Source organism: Cryptomeria japonica, chromosome 11 (genome assembly GCF_030272615.1).
Source record: "Cryptomeria japonica chromosome 11, Sugi_1.0, whole genome shotgun sequence".
NCBI classification, from domain to species: Eukaryota; Viridiplantae; Streptophyta; class Pinopsida; order Cupressales; family Cupressaceae; genus Cryptomeria; species Cryptomeria japonica.
The window spans coordinates 374,840,618-374,858,538 of record NC_081415.1 but is presented as its reverse complement, the minus strand read 5'-3'; the positions used below and the strand labels follow the sequence as shown (position 1 = coordinate 374,858,538).

The window sequence follows — 17,921 nt, the reverse complement described above, 5'->3', positions numbered from 1 at the left end:
GAGCTTTCCATGCTCGAGTCTCACTTTTGATGTAATCATCTCCAAAGGTCTTTAGTGTGCTAGCAATGTTAAATTTTTTAGTTTTGAAGTCGATAGGATCAAAATGTTTAAAAATATTGAAATGTCAAAGTGATCCTAAATTTTTCTAAGTGTTGAGGTTGCAACTAGCCTTTAAAATGCAAGCGAAATGCGTTTAAAATGTTGCAAATTGGTGAGAATTGAGGAGTCATTCTTCCACTCCTAGGAGGTAGAATAAGTCAAAAATGCACAAAGTCCTGATGGACTCCTATTTTCCACCCCTCAAATCTTGCTAAAATGTTAAAAGTCCCATGGAAATAGAATTTCCACTGTGCTAAACAATAAAATCTAGTAAGTCTAGGCTTTTAAAGTGTGAAAATCATCACAGTCCCGATGGAAAACATTTTTCCCCGTTGAAATTAAGGCTAAAAGTGAAAAGTCCCGATGGGAGGTGTTTCTCCACTCAGTTTTAGAAGCGACAATGGACTTTGTCCTGATGGAGCATGATTTTCCACTCCATTTTGGGCAAAAAGAGTTGTTTTAATGATGAAAATGGTCTTAGTCCCGATGAGGTGCGTTTTCCCCCTCACGGACTAAATTTGCAAGTGATTTTAGGGAAAGTCCCAATGAATGAGGAATTTCCACTCAAGGCAAATGAGTTGTCCCAATGGAGGTCGTTTTTCCACCAGGCCTACAAGAGCAAAATGCATGAAGAGTGTGTGTCCCTATGACCCATGTTTTTCCACTCAAGGGTAAATGAGCAAGTTTAAGTGCAATTTGAGTGTCTTGATGATGTTCAATTTTCCACCAAAGGGAAAATGATTGAAATGAAGATGAATTTGTGTGTCCCGATGGAAGTCGATTCTCCACTAGGGACAAAAAGTGAAGAAATGACTAAGTTTATGTCTCTTGATGGGGTTCCATTTTCCCATGGAGAGCATTATGATTGAATTTGATGAGATTTTAATGGGAAGTTGAGTCCCGATGAAGGGCAAATTTCCACTTGGTGGTATTTTATATGGAATTGATCAAATTTACATGTCCAGATGGAAGTCGATTTTCCCCTGGAGAGGATAAATGAGTTAAGTGATCAAATTTTAGTATCCAGATGAGTGTCCCTCAAGGCATAATTATCAAAGTAGGATGAATTTAAATGAAAATAATGTGTCCCAATGACCACAATTTTCCCCAATTGGCTGGAAAGTAAATTTAAGTGAATTTCTTTAGGACAAAAGTGTCCCAATGGAAATCGAATTTCCACCATTGGCATTTGGTGGATATACAAGGTAAAATCAAAGCTAAGTGTTCACATCCCAATGCATATCGTTTTCCTATGTGCCAGTAAGAGCAAATTTTTTATCCCACATTGGCTATGTGGTGACTTTTCAAGGTAAGAACATGAATAAAAGACATAGTCCAGCACCTTATATTTTATTATTTTGCGACTGATTTGATAGTTGGAGAGCTAGAAGAAGACAAATAGAGGTTCGCTATAGCTGGAGGAGGGCACGATTTGGTTCAAGACCCATGTGTCGCCATTTTTTGGAGACATTTTGAGCATTTCTAGAGGGCACCATTGCTGGGTAAGGGAATTTTAGCCAGCTGTGACATTTCCAGCCACCATTAACTTAGCAAATTTTTTATCCCAAATTGGCTATGTGGTGACTTTTCAAGGTAACAACATGAATAAAAGACATAGTCCAGCACCTTATATTTTATTATTTTGTGACTGATTTGATAGTTGGAGAGCTAGAAGAAGACAAATAGAGGTTCGCTATAGCTGGAGGAGGGCACGATTTGGTTCAAGACCCATGTGTCGCCATTTTTTGGAGACATTTTGAGCATTTCTAGAGGGCACCATTGCTGGTTAAGGGAATTTTTGCCAGCTGTGACATTTCCAGCCACCATTAACTTGCATGATATTATTTCGAACTCTCATTCGCTGACCCAGATATTGTTTCCAGCCAATGTATATGCCCAAAACGTGTTGATATTCAGCTGATTGAGGCAAATCACATTATGTATTGGTGTTGCGCCATGATTGAGCATGTTCCCAGCCATTGAAGGTTCAGTTGCAGATGTGTTTTCAGACCTTCAAACTCAGAAAATCAGACCTGAGATAATATTTTGACATCAAGACACTTCATTTTCTGAGTTTGCAAGAGTGTCTTCAGACTTATACATTGCAATCAGACTTGTTTCAAGTCTGAAATTCAGGTTTTTAGAGGATGAAATGCCTTAATTTTTATCAAGATTCACACATTTTCAGAATTCATATTATACATTGTTTAATTTCTGATTTTAATGAGCACATAAATCTGAAAAATTTCCAAATCAGAATTTAGGGCAATTCTGAGAATGAATTAATAGTTATTTTATCATGTTATTGACTTCCAACATCATACAGGTGCTATGTCTAAAGCGGGGACAGCTGCGAGGAAGACTCAATTGAAGATTGTACAAGAAGGTTACTACCCAGAGTTGCAGATAACATCCTGATGGAATAAAATTGGAGATACCGACATAGAATACCTGGATATGAAGATGATGAGGCAGAGAATGTTTGGAATGAAGCATCATCTACCATCTCCTTTGGCGGTCAACATTGGAAGAGTTGAATTTACCATGCAGCTGGTTTTCCACCATCTATTCAGTGTAATGAGCTCATGGTTGAGTGTGCAAAAAATTACGATCCACAAACCCGGACAATCAAATCTCCTAAGGGGTTGGTGCTTAAATAGTTAGTTGAAGAGTCAATTGGGGAGGCATTTGGAATCCCTAGATATACAGACATGCATGAGAGAACCAAGGAAGAGGCTCAAGCTAAATTTGAAAGAAGATCGGAGTCATGTTTGTCAGTTATCAATAACAAGTGGGTCCTTGACACAAGGCGTCACCACTCTAATTTATCCAAGAGACTCCTATGTTCAGACTGCAAGGAGGAGTACAGTGATTTGATATTTCTACTCAACCGAGTCATGGGAGCACCTCAAGGGGCACTATTTGAGACATAGATGTATTACTTTATTGAAGAGATAGCGAAAGGAACAATGACGATCAACTGGGCGAAGATTATAAGTGAAAGCTTAGATATCCAATTGAGGAGTTTAGAAAGGACTAGGAAGTTCTACATGACTTCCTACCTAGTCTACATGCTAGAAAGACAAATAGTTCACAAAGCATTGATATGCAAGGGCAAAGTTGGGAACAGGCCTAGACAGTAGAGGGTGTATGAGTGCTATCCACAATTCCACTTAAATGAGATTGATCACTATAGAAGGGTGAACGATGCTTTCACCATGTACATCACAAGGTTGCTGCAAGGCAGAATACATAAATTATTATCCAAGGAGGCAATGTCACTCATTAAGAAGTACGGATGATGGTATATTCAGTTTTCTACCTTCACATACCTAAGGATTCAAGGATTCACTTCAGTACCATACAAGCTTCCTAAGAATCCGACAGATAAAATGGTGTTACTTGAGGTAGTGAGGCAGCTCTTAGAGATTGATTTCATCCAAAAGGTGAAGCACGGGCAAGGGATCACTTTTCCTATCACGCTTGGAAAGATGATGGAGGTATGCCCCACCGCAATAGTAGCAAAGACAATTAATGAAGAATTGGAGTTCTTTCATCTTGGAATCTATAAAGGTAGGGATCAATTTGATCCATTTCAGAGAATTGTAATGACTAAGGGAGGAAAGTTTACACACAAAATTGGCATCCAGAATTATTGGGCTAATCTCATGGATGAGCTCGCCATTAGAAGGAAGATGTGGTCTCGGATGTCAGTAGACTTCATGAGGAAGTGCAACTTCTTCTCCATTCCAAATCAGGTGCAAGATGATGGGGATCACATCCATCTGCAGTATGCAAAGGAGAAAGACAAGCCTATCACATTGCCTAGTTGGTCGCAACCTGAGTTGGTTGATTTGAGTATTTCGATGAGAGATGTGAGTGACTGCTCCAGAGAATGGGTGGACAAGCAAATTAATGTGTTGAGAAAACAAAAGGTCACCCTCACCTATGAGAAGATGAGAAATGAGGAATCCTTTGTCAATGATGATGAACGGACAATAAGCAATGTTAGAACGCACAATGATGAGGAGACTCAGGTTCCTAAAAGGAGGAAAGGTATGCCTGGAGGATCACAAACAAAAGGCAAGGAGATTGTTAGCCAGGAGTCAAGGCATAAGAAACACAAGTCTAACACTCCTTAATCTACCATGAGTTGTTCATCCGTGAAGGAGAATGATATGACAGAGAAGGACAATGAGTCCGAACAGGGTTCCAACACAGAAATCCTATGGGAGAATGATCAGGATGTACATGCATCAGGATAACCGGCACTACATGAAGATGATGAAGAGCAGCCAAGATCTCCCACGATTCAGCTTAAGGTACGTTTGGGCAATGATATGGTGGATTTGACTAAGGATAAAGATGATGATGAGGTTATCTCAGCCTTGATAGGACTTAATGAAAATCAACACCTTGAAGATGGGATGGAGTTCTCTACAATTCCCAACTGGTTGTTGAGCAACATGGAGAAGAAGAAAGTGATAGAGGCAAAACCCACATAATATATTGATGAGTTTTTAGCCAGGGTTGGCAAGGAAGAATAGAAGAAGAAAGCGAAGATGTTCTCTAGAATTACTAGGGATGATACAGGAGCATGCATTGCACAAGTGGTCGTCCCGACAGGTGATAAGACTCGAGATGTGATCACTCCTATGGATTATCAAGTTACCATAATTGAACTTGGACCTGTAGATGGAGGAAATGGGGTGTCTGAATCAAAGATTCAAACTTGTTTCCAACATCCAACAATGAAGTTTTCCTGTCAAGAACACACATGCAAATCGAAATCTAAACTAAACACACATGCATGTTACACAATCTACTCCATTGCACTCCTTAAACCAAGATCTTATATATAATATTGCTCTCAGAAGCACACACAAGAAGCTATGATTTTTAGAGATTCAAGATGAGAGATAAACAAAATAAAGATAACAAGATCAAGATAATCAAGATGAAAACTAGCTAAATGGATGCTAACAGTGCTCAAGAATGCATAAACAACTAATGGATGCTCAAAATGCCAAGACAATAGATTTTAAATGCAAAGTCGTGGATCCCAAAATGGGAGAGGGGCTTGGCTTTTATAGGCATTCTCCAGGTGAATCCAAGTTATGGGATGAATGTGGGATAAATAATAAGGCTTGAAAGTTTTAATCCCACATGTGCGAGGTGAATGTAAGTGGGTAGAGGAGAAACTATAAATGAATAATGCAAATGCATGTATTTGTGAAAATAGACAAATGATATTATTATAAAATATATAGGTGATAGATGATAAATAGGTGATATAATTATAATATTAATATTTGATATATGGAATTATAATATTAATGATAATATGGATATTATTGATGATAGTAAATGATAAATAATAATAATAATAATTAATGATAATACTAATAATGGATAAATGACAATAGATGGAATAATGCATGAAAAATGAGGTGGATTCACCCGGAATTAGGATGGCAAACTTTATGTGTCTACAGGACCTACTAAAAAGAAACAAGAGTTTAGGAGTTAGATGATGATGTCAAGGCAATTGAGGCACAATTAGACAAGGCTCTAGAAAAGGAGATGCTTGAGAGTGAGAACAAGAAACTCAAGTAATATATTGAAGGGATGAATTCCCTAAGGCATGACAATCCTACCTTTGTCTCACCCATTGCTATTGCTCATGGATCCCCCTTTAATCATGAGGCAATAACGAATACATATCAAGAGGTCGATAAATGCATGGATGGTTCAAGGCAAGTGGACAATTTCCTAGCTTAATTTGCCCAAGCATATGATAAGACAACGATGCTCATATTCAAAATGCAATACTTGGAGAGAGTTTGGAAAGATTTCCAACTGGTCCAAGAAAAGACTACTCCTCGCCTCAAGGTGTTGAAGTGAATTCCTACTTCTACATTGATCCAGGAGGGTAATATTTATGATTTCCATAGTGATCATCCCATGATGCCACCATTCATGAGCAATACCATCAAGGTGAATAGCAGCATATTTAATATTGTTGATTTTAGTGCTCAGATTAGCAGTATAGGACAGAAAACATAAATTGAATGCTTAACAAAATTATGTTGACTTAGTTCAGTGGTCAGATTTGATATAATTGAACAAAATTAGCAGGCACAATAGAAGGAAATTAAATGCACAAAATGAAGAAGCACGCAACACTATTTACCCTGGGAAAACCTCCCTCTTGGAGGAAAAACCCAGCAACAAAGGAACAAAAGTTCTGATTATATTAGGGCAGTTTTACAGTTACAAAGTTAGCCAACTAGGGCAGAAATCATCATAGTGAATGTCATACTTATCTCAGAACTTTGTGAGCAAGAGGACCTCAATGGATTCACAGTACAATCAATATGATTCACTGACCCAACAATGGATGTTCGCTGTCCACAACAGTGATTTCACACATCAATGAGAACTTGAACACTTTAGAATGAATTCGCACACCTTCCTTGCAATTCAACAATCAGAATTGCACTTTGTAGACCAGAGATATTCGCTGATCATCATTATTTGTCTTCGCTGATATGAAGGAGACCTTGCTGACCTTTGGAGGAAGAATTCGCACTATAAGGAGCAGACATATTTCGCACTTCTCAAATCAGACTAATTCGCATGATGTAATTGTATGTTTAAGCCTTGCAAGTGGCTTGTATATATATGGGGTTCATCTTTTGGACTTATCTCTAAGTCGGCCCATTTAACCTTGGGCGCCAAAACCATTTTGCACGCTGCATATTGATTTTTGCATATTACAATGTTGTGGATAGGTCCACACGTTTGGAGTGTACAATGCCGCCCACTTAGGCTTAACTTCACACATTACAATATAGGGTCGGCCCTATAATGGAAGCATACGTTTCTTTTGTGCTTGGCGTGTAAGGGGAGAGAAGGGCCCATCCTTGTTATCGGATTCCAATGTTGCCTTTAGGGCAATTGGAATCCGATTAACTTATTATTTGTACCAAAGTTAAAATAAACAACACTCCCTCTTAACTAGGGAGAAAAATAATCTTACAACCAGGTTACAAGATTAGGGCCCAGCCCTAAGTAATACATACAATATTTAAATTGTAATCTGAACTTAGCTGTCAACTTCAAATACACCTTAGAGAGGATCGCAACAAGTAGCCACAAATAATAGCCCATAGTATCCATCTTGTACTGCCTGTGGAGGGTGAATCCAAAACTTTAACGTGCACACTTGCAAGTCATGAATACATACACAAGTATTCATGCACATCATGGAGTCTTTCCATGCTATCCATCACGCATATCCACCATTCATTGCCTTTACTTCAATCTTCTCCCAAAGAAGAATGTAACATCATAATATCATAATCTTCCATCTTGCACCCAAGCATAGAGTGGAGTTACATAACCATTGTCCTCCATCTTGCACACAAGCATAGAATGAAAACATAGTCCTCCATCTTGCACACAAGCATAGAATGGAATCTAATAAACATAATACTCCATCTTGCACACAAGCAAAGAATGGAATAAACATAATCTCCATCTTGCACACAAGCAAAGAATGGATCCACCTTACATTGCCCGCAGAGGGTGGAGAGGATCTTTTCTACCATCTTACATTGCCTGTCCACCACAATAGTGACATGTGATTTTCTTCTTGAACCCCTCCTCAAGTTTGTGTTGGCCTTTCTGTTGTGTGGACTCGCCTTTCCCTTTGTCATTGGCAGTAAATGCCTGTTCCACAGTAGCCATGTCAATGTTGCTACCAAACTATCGTCTCCACCTGGCTTGTTACAATAGTTTATCGCACAACTCATCAAACTTCAAGTCAACATTAGTGGAGGTAATGTTGAGCATCTCAATAAAGTGTTTGTAGGATCTAGGCAGGCTCTTCAATGTGATCACGACCATATCCTCTTTCTCCATCTTGTGACCAATAGCCTCCAACTAGTCACGAATATCCTCGATCTTTGTAAGATGTTCCTGTAGTGACATCTTCTCATCCATCATAACTGAGAACAACATGTTCTTCAGAAAGAATGCTCAACTCTTGTCGGATGTCTCATGAAGATCCTTCAAGTGATCCCAAAAATCATTAGCTTTCTTGCCTAATGGCACTTCTAGAAGCATCTCATTGGTGACTGATAACTTAGCAACATAACCACTTCTCAGTTACACTCATCAAACTTGGTCTAGTCATCGCCAGCCATTGTAGGATGAGTTTCTTTACCCTATACAATCTGGTCAAGGCATCGGTACTCAAAAATAGAAAGCATCCACTAGTTTCGAGTATTGTAGTTCTTACTATTAAAGCATTGACTACCTTCCAAAAAAACTTCTTTGGCATGGGTCACAAATCTACAAAAAAAAAAAAAAAAGTGGACCTCCAAAAATGTCTTTTGCGCAGTTTGCAAAAAACCTTCCCGTCACGAAATACCAGTTGTCATTGCAGGTTCAAAAAAAAATCCCAAAAATGCCATCGTCACACAAAAGAAATGGTAAAAAAATGTGAAAGAAAACACAAGAAGAACCTACGAATACCACACTTTGCGCATAGAAGAAAGGCATAGACACTCAAAAACCGAAATCCCACACAAAGAGGACACCACAAGGCAGTGCGACAGGAGGATTAAAAAATCAAAAAAACCCTTTGCTGAGCTCAGAATCGCACCAAAAAAACCACCACGAGTAGCCCAAACATGGCACCAAAACACGATGCAATATAGACGCGGCTCCAAAAATACTAAGTCATGCAGGAAGAATAGCGCCAAAAAATCTTCGCGAAAAAGTGGAAATCAAAGTCACGTGGTAGAAGCCCTCAGATGGCTTCAGAAAAACAGATGCGTGGAACCTTTCAAAATCCTTCGGATCTGCAATCAACAATTTTTGAAATAAAAAACAGCGTACTTTATTGAAAGAATGACAAGCCTTTTATAGGCAATTACAAGGCACTTGTCCAAATTAGGACTAACCATTCACAAAAGTCAAACTGACTCTAAAAAAAATTCTAAAAATAGAAGCTCCCAGTTACTCCTAGTTCTATCACAAAGTCTCTAGAAATATAACAACCAACTAAATGACCATTAATAAAGCTAAAAATGGCAATTAAATATTATAATACATTTAACATTATCAATTGGCTGATTCTCTTAGCTAGACATAGCTAAGAAAAAAGACATAAAGCTGGTTGCAAATCCTTTCTTCTATCACTACCTTTAAGGGAAATGACAAGAAAACAAAAGAGTTCCAACAAAGACAAAAAGGGAGAGATGATCCGACCGCTAGCTGACATGGTTGAAGTTGTAATGTCCCTTTTCAAATATTTAATCAAATTTGAAATTCTTTTAAGCTCTTCAATTTGAACTTTGCAAATCAATAGAATTTAGCAAACAGCTTCAAATGATGAACACTATAACACCACAAATTTGCATCAAAATTCATAAAACTGTTATTTCATGAAATATTACTGATTTGTGACATAGAATATATCATATTTGCTGTCATAATCTGATATAAACAGCAAGAAACTCTGGTACAAACTAGCTGAAAACAGTGAACAAATATTAAGTCTGAAATGTACTGCAAGCTCACAAAATTTCATGAAAAACATCCCAGACTTACAAAATGGGTTTCTTATGATATAATGACCGATTTAACAATGGAATAGTAGCAAAATACAACCTCTAATCTGTCATTATAATCTCAACCAAAGATTAAACACAACATTTCAAATTTATGGGGAAATAAAGACTAAACAATAACCACCAGGAAGGAAAAACTTGCAAGAGCTAGTGAGGATGTGGACAAACCATATGTAGCTCTTTCACAAAATAGTTACCAAAGATATTTTGAGTCTACCACCCACTCACTCCACAAACATTGCAAGAAGATATAACATAGTGCAAGACCATATAAATCTAATGGAAATATTAGCACGATCATAACAAGATTTCAAGTATGCAACCCATAGAGCTTCCAAAATTTGCCTGTGAAAACCAAATGCAAGAACTCCAAAAAAAAATGGATTTAAGTCCCTTTTGCATCCAAATAAGAGTGGGAAAAGCCTCAAAATGACTAAGGAATACCACTCTCCCAATATTCCAATGTGCCCAATATTCAAGCTTTCAACAGCTACATGCAAAGTAAAGTATAAAAGGAGCCTGGATTAACAAGTTCTCTCAACTTTTATTTGAAAACAATATAATGCCCAAGGAAACACAACAAAGTTGAAACAAATAAGAAACAAACAAGATCTCTAGGCTACAATAGAGCCACAAAGAACTGCAACCAAATATTATAATTAAGCCTAGAGCCTAGAGGTGAAAAACAAAGACCAACATGGGAAATGCAGCATAGGTTTTTCAAGAATGGAACACAAATAAAACAAGAAAATATGAATGAAGGTAAATAAATCAAGATTTGGATATATAGACATATACTATCACTATCTTGTGTTTCCTTCTGATAATTTGCCATAGGAACAATGTCCCACCGCTTACTATCTAAATGGACCCTTTAGAGCAAAGGTCAGATCTAGATCCTGCTCCTCAAATATATCTTCTGCCACGGCTACAACAATTCCTTGATGTATCCCCTGGCACCCCAATAAATCTAACCTCTATCAGCTAGAGGCAAGGGTAGGGCTCAACCCAAATTCTATCAAGCTCTTAGCTGGGTAGAGCATGACAAACACAAAATTATATCCATTCAGTGGTTTCAGAAAAATGGTTACTCAAGTGTGTTATTCAGGATACTCTATAGAGTCTACAGATTCTCACTATATAAATATAGATACAGGAAGAAATTCTCTCTTTAGAACCACATGTATATGGATTGCATACAAAGAGAAAAAGAAAAGAAATACTTGTTACAACACATGTATGATAGCCTCCGCATGCAACTTTATGTGCAAATGGCAGGTCTTTTACATGAGATGGTACAGAGGAATCCTTTGTATGCCCCAAACCCTGAAATAAGGATAATATAAAACAAGAGTAAATTTTGAGACAAAATGACATTTACCAATATTTACACTGCAGCTGAAATAATTACACTAACAAATGCATCTCTATACAGACCAGTTGGTACATTCTTCCTTGACCAAATGCAAAAACACTGCCATTTACTGCAAGTTAGGATGTAAACATTAGGAAATTGTGGAGATACAAGATAGTAAAACTCCATAATGTATTATAAGCAATGAAATAGTTATGACCGTTTTCTAATAAACAGCAACTACAATTAAATGAATGAGGCTACTTTTTGTAACTTCAGTACAAGATCATATAACCCAAGCAAAGAAATTAATAACAAGAGAGCTAATTAGGTTATTTACCATCAATACATGCAGAATGTGTAAATCCAGCAGCAATCCTGCAAATCTGCATAAATAAACATACAAAAAAGCTAATTGATATTTAATGCTCTTTGTCCAAGACCCATTTCACATACTTCGGTATACAGAGAATATTTTGATCACCACCTTAAACATCTCCAGAGATTTAATCAGCTTTGGAGTGTACTCGCTGCAAATAATAATTACAAAAAGATTGAAATCAGCTCATATATTCATCTTTAACTAAAAAGGAAATGAAACAAAGAATGATCATGATATTCATATCCATCAAACCAAGGAAACATGTGACAAAAATTTATCCTAATCATAGCAGCAAAAATCTTTCGGGGAAAACATCAGCAAACTAAAGTACAAGATTTTTTGGAAAAATCGAGATTTAAACACAAAAAACCAGATTTACAAAACATTAAAAAATGTTGAAAAAGATGCCAAAAACTACTTGTTTTTCAGATTTAAAGGTATTTCCATAGCATAGAGATATTGAGAGAAAATAAAATAGAAAGTTTAGCCCATGAATTGTCCAAATGAAAAGTTTGTCTAAAATAGGCGAATGCACAGCATGTAAGCTTTGTATGAAGTCGATGAAATTATTGCTAAGTTAACAATAAAATAGTTGAATGATATGCAAGTACACCTCTAGTCTTGTTGTATTATGTGAGTTGATGGTAAAATGTTACTAACACTGCATTCTAAATTATTATTAATATCAAAAGAATGCTTATTCATAGAGACTGCAGTATCATAACAAACTCTGAAAACTTTCAAAACTACTACAATAAATATGTTTACATTCTAATAGAATAAAAGAAAAAAACATTTTATTAATAAGAAATTTTCAAGTAGGAAAATTCAAAGAATATATCATCCAAATAAAAAATCTAAACAATTAATAAAAAAGAAACCGTTTCTCATAACAGGTTGAGTCAAATAGGAATGAATTATGCATTTTCAAGGATTCAAGGTACAAAACCAAGTCACATTCAAAAGCTTTGCCATTAAATCAAACCTTCAAATTTTATTAACGTACTAACAAACATAAAGTAGACATAGAAGATAGACACAAAACACATTTCAGGATAGATATGCATAATATCAAAATAAGCATACAAAATCACAATGACAAAGATTTTGATGTCACAAAGATTGGCCATCTTGGTGCAATATTGGGTTACATATAAACATCAAGCTGATGTTCTTATACAGCCAAGGGTTTTTGTACAACTTGAGAGAATAAAAAATGTTATGAAGACAATAGATGACCTACACATAACATTACCTTTTCACTTCTAGTAATGAGGCTATGCAAAAAAAAATGAAACTACAATATTGCCATATTTATCAGGCAAAACAATGATATGATAGAGAGCCTTATATTAGCATTAAATTGAAGCCATTTAGCCAAGAATAGATATTATTTATTTCCAGAGAACTCATTTACAAGGCTATCACTGTAGAAAAAGATAGACCATCAAATGTTGTTTAGACCAAATAACCAACCAATCTTCACAATGACAATTCAGTTGTGCAGAAAATCAAGAAAAAAAGTAGACACAAAGTTAATCCATGATAAAGTAGACATAAAATATGAAGTAGACACAATGAGCTAAAACATAACCTCAGAGTATAGACCATTCACCTATCATAACAATAAAATACTCTCTTTGGATGGAAGCCTCACCAAAATAAAATAGATTTAATGTTTTCTATCTTCTTAATTTAAATTGAAAGATCTTTGTGATGTGCACATTGAAAATTTTATTTAACATTCGATGTAGAAAAGTAGAGACAAAATTAAACCATGTTGGACAGTGTATTGACGGTATTGAAAGAAATCATAGCATCTGAATATAGATAAAATTAAACATAATAGAGACAAAATATGAAGTATGAACAGCGAGCAAAGGTATAAGATTAGAATATAGACCATTCGCTTGTCATACTACTATCTCTTTGGATGGAAGCCCGAGACCAAAATAAGATAGTTTTAAGATTTTTTATCAAGTAATTTAAATTGAAAGATCCTTGTGATATGCACATTAAAAAAATTGTTTAACGATTTATTCATCTATTTGTATGCACGTGGTTGAAATTTGTGTAAATACTATTTATATGAATTAAGTCATGGTATGTATTTGCACGGTGTTACAACAAAAAATTGCTTGCCTTCAACTCAAAAACAAAACTTCCCAACTCCCCACAAATTTGCAACTAGTTGTGCCTTCTATGCATGACCTAACAAGCTCACGTTTGTAGTTGTGCCCTAGAAATATCATTAAAAAAATTTCGTCATTTTGCAGGTTTTGAGGGTTTGGTTTTGAGGGTTTTGAGGGATTAAGGTTTCAAATGCAATTTAATGCAATTTTTTATGCGATTTAAATGCAAAAAAAGTTGTTAAAATTGCATTCAATGATTTTTTTTAAATAGGAATTTCCTTTTTGAGGAGGGGAAATCGTCCACATGAAAGATTCACAAAATATTGGGCATAGTCGAGATTTTTTGGAGATTTTTGCTTCTCTAATTCTAATTATAGAATATCCTAAAACAAGAACAAAATTTCATCATGAATGCTCGATGATCTCAATTCTAAATTTTGTAAAATACTAAAAATCAAAGAAATAAGTTATTTAAACACCAAATGAAGTGCTATATTGAGGATATAAGGAAAGATTGAAGATTAACATCTAGCAAGGAGAGTGCTGCTCTAAAGCTTGATGAGGAAGATGAAAGGTCATCCTCTATTGAAGCCTTTGGAACTGCACATTCTTCAGCAATTCAACTCTTAGTAGTACTCTTTTCTTACTTGGTTACTCGTCATTTTCTACTGCCCTTGGCATGCCATAGGTGGATGTGTATGTTTGTATGTTCTATTTCAATTTGGTTATTTTAAATTTTCTTGCCTTCCCATTTGGAATTTTTTTCCCAGCCTATTTATTTCACATATTCTTGTTGCATTAATAGCAAGGTAAGTGACTAGTGCTCTTGCATGTATCTTGCTCTCAATTGGGGTGATTGATGGTGGATTAGGAATCATGTAACTCAAAACCCCCACCCCTCTTAAGTGAGTGGTGGTAAATCCCCTATATTTCCTTCCTAGTTGTCACAATAAGCTCAACAATAGAAAAAACAAAAAACAAAAAAAATTGGTTGATAAAGCATGACCACTGTGACCACTCTTCTATAAAATAATATTAAATCTGCAGCTGCCCCTTATCTAGTGACCGATCATTATAAAAACAATCTTCTATAACTTGTGCAATATTGCCTAACTATTTATTTGAAAGGGCCAATGGAAATAAAACATGGCCCTGTCCTTGACAGAATCATTATAAAAACAATCTTCTATAACTTGTGCAATATTGCCTAACTATTTATTTGAAAGGGCCAATGGAAATAAAACATGGCCCTGTCCTTGACAGAACCAAAACCACAACTTTTAAATAAATAAAAAAACATTCTATTAATTGTTTTGCAACAAGACCAAATTATTTCCCATTCAAATGAAAAGGAAATCTACTATGCATCACTAAGGTCTTCAGTTTTCACTACATTCAGTGTTATCCATGAGTGCAAAATTCCAATCAAGCTCCCTTGTATGCATAGACTGGCAATGAATTTCAAGAACTCTACTACCTTCCCTACCTTGTTTCTATGCTCCTTTTCATCCCTGACATTGGAAACAGTGGTGACCCAAAGTGTCATGATTGCTTTGTCATCCACTAACAGAACTCCATTCATAGGTGGGAATTCATGCTGAACAACAGCCTTGGTCAGCATATCCTCCAAACCACCAAAAATGCTTTTCTTCACAAAGTCCATCACCCCTTACCATCTGCTTCTTCTCTCCCATGTCCAGAAATACTCCAATAAGTAGTGAAGCAAAATCTATGTTGATCCTAAATCAATGATAGTTATAGTTATGTTATATGTTAGGGTTCTAAAATGTATATATGCATGCTATCTCCATGTTTTCATATGAATATTTAAAGTTTCCCTGTATATTTTAAATTTTCTATATTATACATAGCTGCCCTCTTTACCGTCCCCTAGCCGCCCCCAAAAATGGCTCGAAAAATGGGGGATAGGGAAATGCATCCCCCTGTCCACCCGACCCAGAAACTCAGGGTAGCATAGGTGCAAATCAAAGGGACCATTTGTATCGAAAGTTGCTTGTTTATTATGAGTGTAAGAAATATATGGCCTACATTGTTTTGAGAGGAAAAAAATTGCTCCAAAAATAATAATTTTTAAATACAATAAATGAGATTAATATTTTTTGAGTGGAAAAAAATTGCTCCAAAAATAACAATTTTTAAATACAATAAATGAGATTAATATAGTTTGGATATTTGTTTTCATTGTCCATTATATAATGTAATAATTGTTGTCATTTTATGACACCCTTGGTCCATCAGTGAGAACCGATTAGAGATATGTTCCATGGACCAGCGCTGCCCCAATTGATCAAGGAGAAAAGCAATGGAATTATGAAGTGTGAAGTGTTGTCTTGTCAGAAGGAAGTTCCTAAGTCTTTAACCTCGGAACTCCGAAACCCCCAGGTTTCCAACTTCCTAAGTCCTTGACCCCGAAACTCCGAAACCCCCAGGTTCCCAAGTTCCTAAGTCTTCTCTTCTTCAACCCCGGAACTCCGGAACCCCCAGATTCCCAAGTTCCTAGTCCTTGAGCCCAGAACTCTGGAGCACCTGGGTTCCCAAGTTCCTAAGTCTTCTCTTCCTCAACCCCGGAACCCCCAAGTTCCCAAGTTCCTAGTTCTTCAACCCCGGAACTCCGGAACCCCCAGGTTCCCAAGTTCCTAGTCCTTGACCCCGGAACTCCGAAACCCCCAGGTTCCCAAGTTCCTAAGTCTTCTCTTCCTCAACCCCGAAACTCCGGAAACCCCAGGTTCCCAAGTTCCTAAGTCTTCAACCCCGGAACCCCCAGGTTCCCAAGTTCCTAAGTCTTCAACCCCGGAACTCTGGAACCCCCAGGTTCCCAAGTTCCTAAGTCTTCAACCCTGGAACTCCGAAACCCCCAGGTTCCCAAGTTCCTAATCTTCAACCTCGGAACTTCGGAACCCCCGAGTTCCCAAGTTCCTAAGTCCTCAACCCCAGAACTCTGGAACCCCCAGGTTCCCAAGTTTCTAAGTCCTCAACCCTGGAACTCCGAAACCCCCAGGTTCCCAGGTTCCTAGTCCTTGACCCCGGAACTCTGGAACCCCCAGGTTTCCAAGTTCCTAGTCCTCGACCCCAGAACCCCCAGGTTCCCAAGTTCTAGTTCTTCAACCTCGAAACTCTGGAACCCCCAGGTTCCCAAGTTCCTAAGTCCTCAACCCCGGAACTCCGAAGCCCCCAGGTTCCCAAGTTCCTAGTCCTTGACCCCGGAACTCCGGAACCCCCGGGTTCCCAAGTTCCTAAGTTGTCTCTTCCTCAACCCCGGAACCTCTAGGTTCCCAAGTTCCTATTCCTCAACCCCGGAACCCCTAGGTTCCCAAGTTCCTATTCCTCAACCCCGGAACCCCTAGGTTCCTCCTAGTTCTTCTACCCCGGAACTCCAAAACCCCCAAGTTCCAAGTTGCTAAGTCTTCCCAACTTCAATGACCCAAGTCTCCGAAGTTCCCCCAACTTCAACGACCTAGTTCTCCGAAGTCTTCCAAACTACTTCTGGCTTGCAACACTTCCGGATGGCGTGATCGACACTCAAAGCTTTAAATGCTCCGACAACTTTTGTGACTTGTGCACCTTCTTTTGTGGAGCAACAGTAGTGCATTTAATGTTTTTGGCAAGATTTCCATCAAGGGAGGTACGGGGCCATTCTTGTTGCAGTGACTTATGTCATGTTTGCATACTCTGACTTTGGAAGGTCAGTCAATCCACCCTTCTCAAGGTTGCCTTTTGTGGGTATGGCTAGGTTGCTTGCATGTACGAAAATCAAGTGCATGTACGAAAATCAAGTGCATGCACTTCCCTGCACTCCCAAACTGACATACAGGGGTCATGATCACTCTTGTAACCATTTTTCTATATAAAGGTTGTTAAGTCTCATTGTAAAGGGTTCTCTCCCTGCTGCCTTGAGCTTTCCTATGCTCTTTCTCTTCTCTTGAAGACTTGTAATTATTTTTGAATTTCTGCAACTGTAAGTTTGGCCTTTGGCCTTTGAATGAACTGAAATTACATTCTTGCCTTCCTTCAACTTATGCATGATGTGTATGTTTCCTTACCTTCATCATGGGTGTATGTTTTGTGGCTTTTCTCTCCATATATGTTGTGTTAACTTATTTTTTGAGTGTGACTTGTGGGAATCCTTCTCCCCTCTTGACACTTAGCAAATTCTAACCTCCATACATACGTTTGGGTCACTCATGCAACTGAAGTTTGTGCATCTTTTGGGTATTTCAGTTGATTCCTTGAGCCATTTTGGGTGGGGAGAGGAACAATCTCTTATCTTGGTGCATCACCTCCTTTCATTTTAA

The 17,921-nt window shown here is 37.4% G+C and overlaps 1 protein-coding gene across 4 annotated transcripts in view; it reads right to left on the bottom strand.

Moving 5' to 3' along the window:
• Positions 1–17,921, bottom strand: part of LOC131069481 (ultraviolet-B receptor UVR8) — a 143,891-nt gene that overhangs the window by 36,481 nt on the left and 89,489 nt on the right. For 3 of the 4 annotated variants that reach the window (XM_058004920.2, XM_058004922.2, XM_058004919.2), the window contains exons 7-10: positions 11,582–11,624; positions 11,435–11,480; positions 11,178–11,224; positions 10,964–11,066 (exon numbers count right to left, since the gene is read on the bottom strand). In XM_058004920.2, coding sequence (XP_057860903.1) covers positions 10,964–11,066; positions 11,178–11,224; positions 11,435–11,480; positions 11,582–11,624 — 239 coding nt within the window. Of the gene's footprint in view, positions 1–10,963; positions 11,067–11,177; positions 11,225–11,434; positions 11,481–11,550; positions 11,625–17,921 lie in introns of all 4 variants that reach the window. The other variant, XM_058004921.2, reaches the window with a different exon arrangement.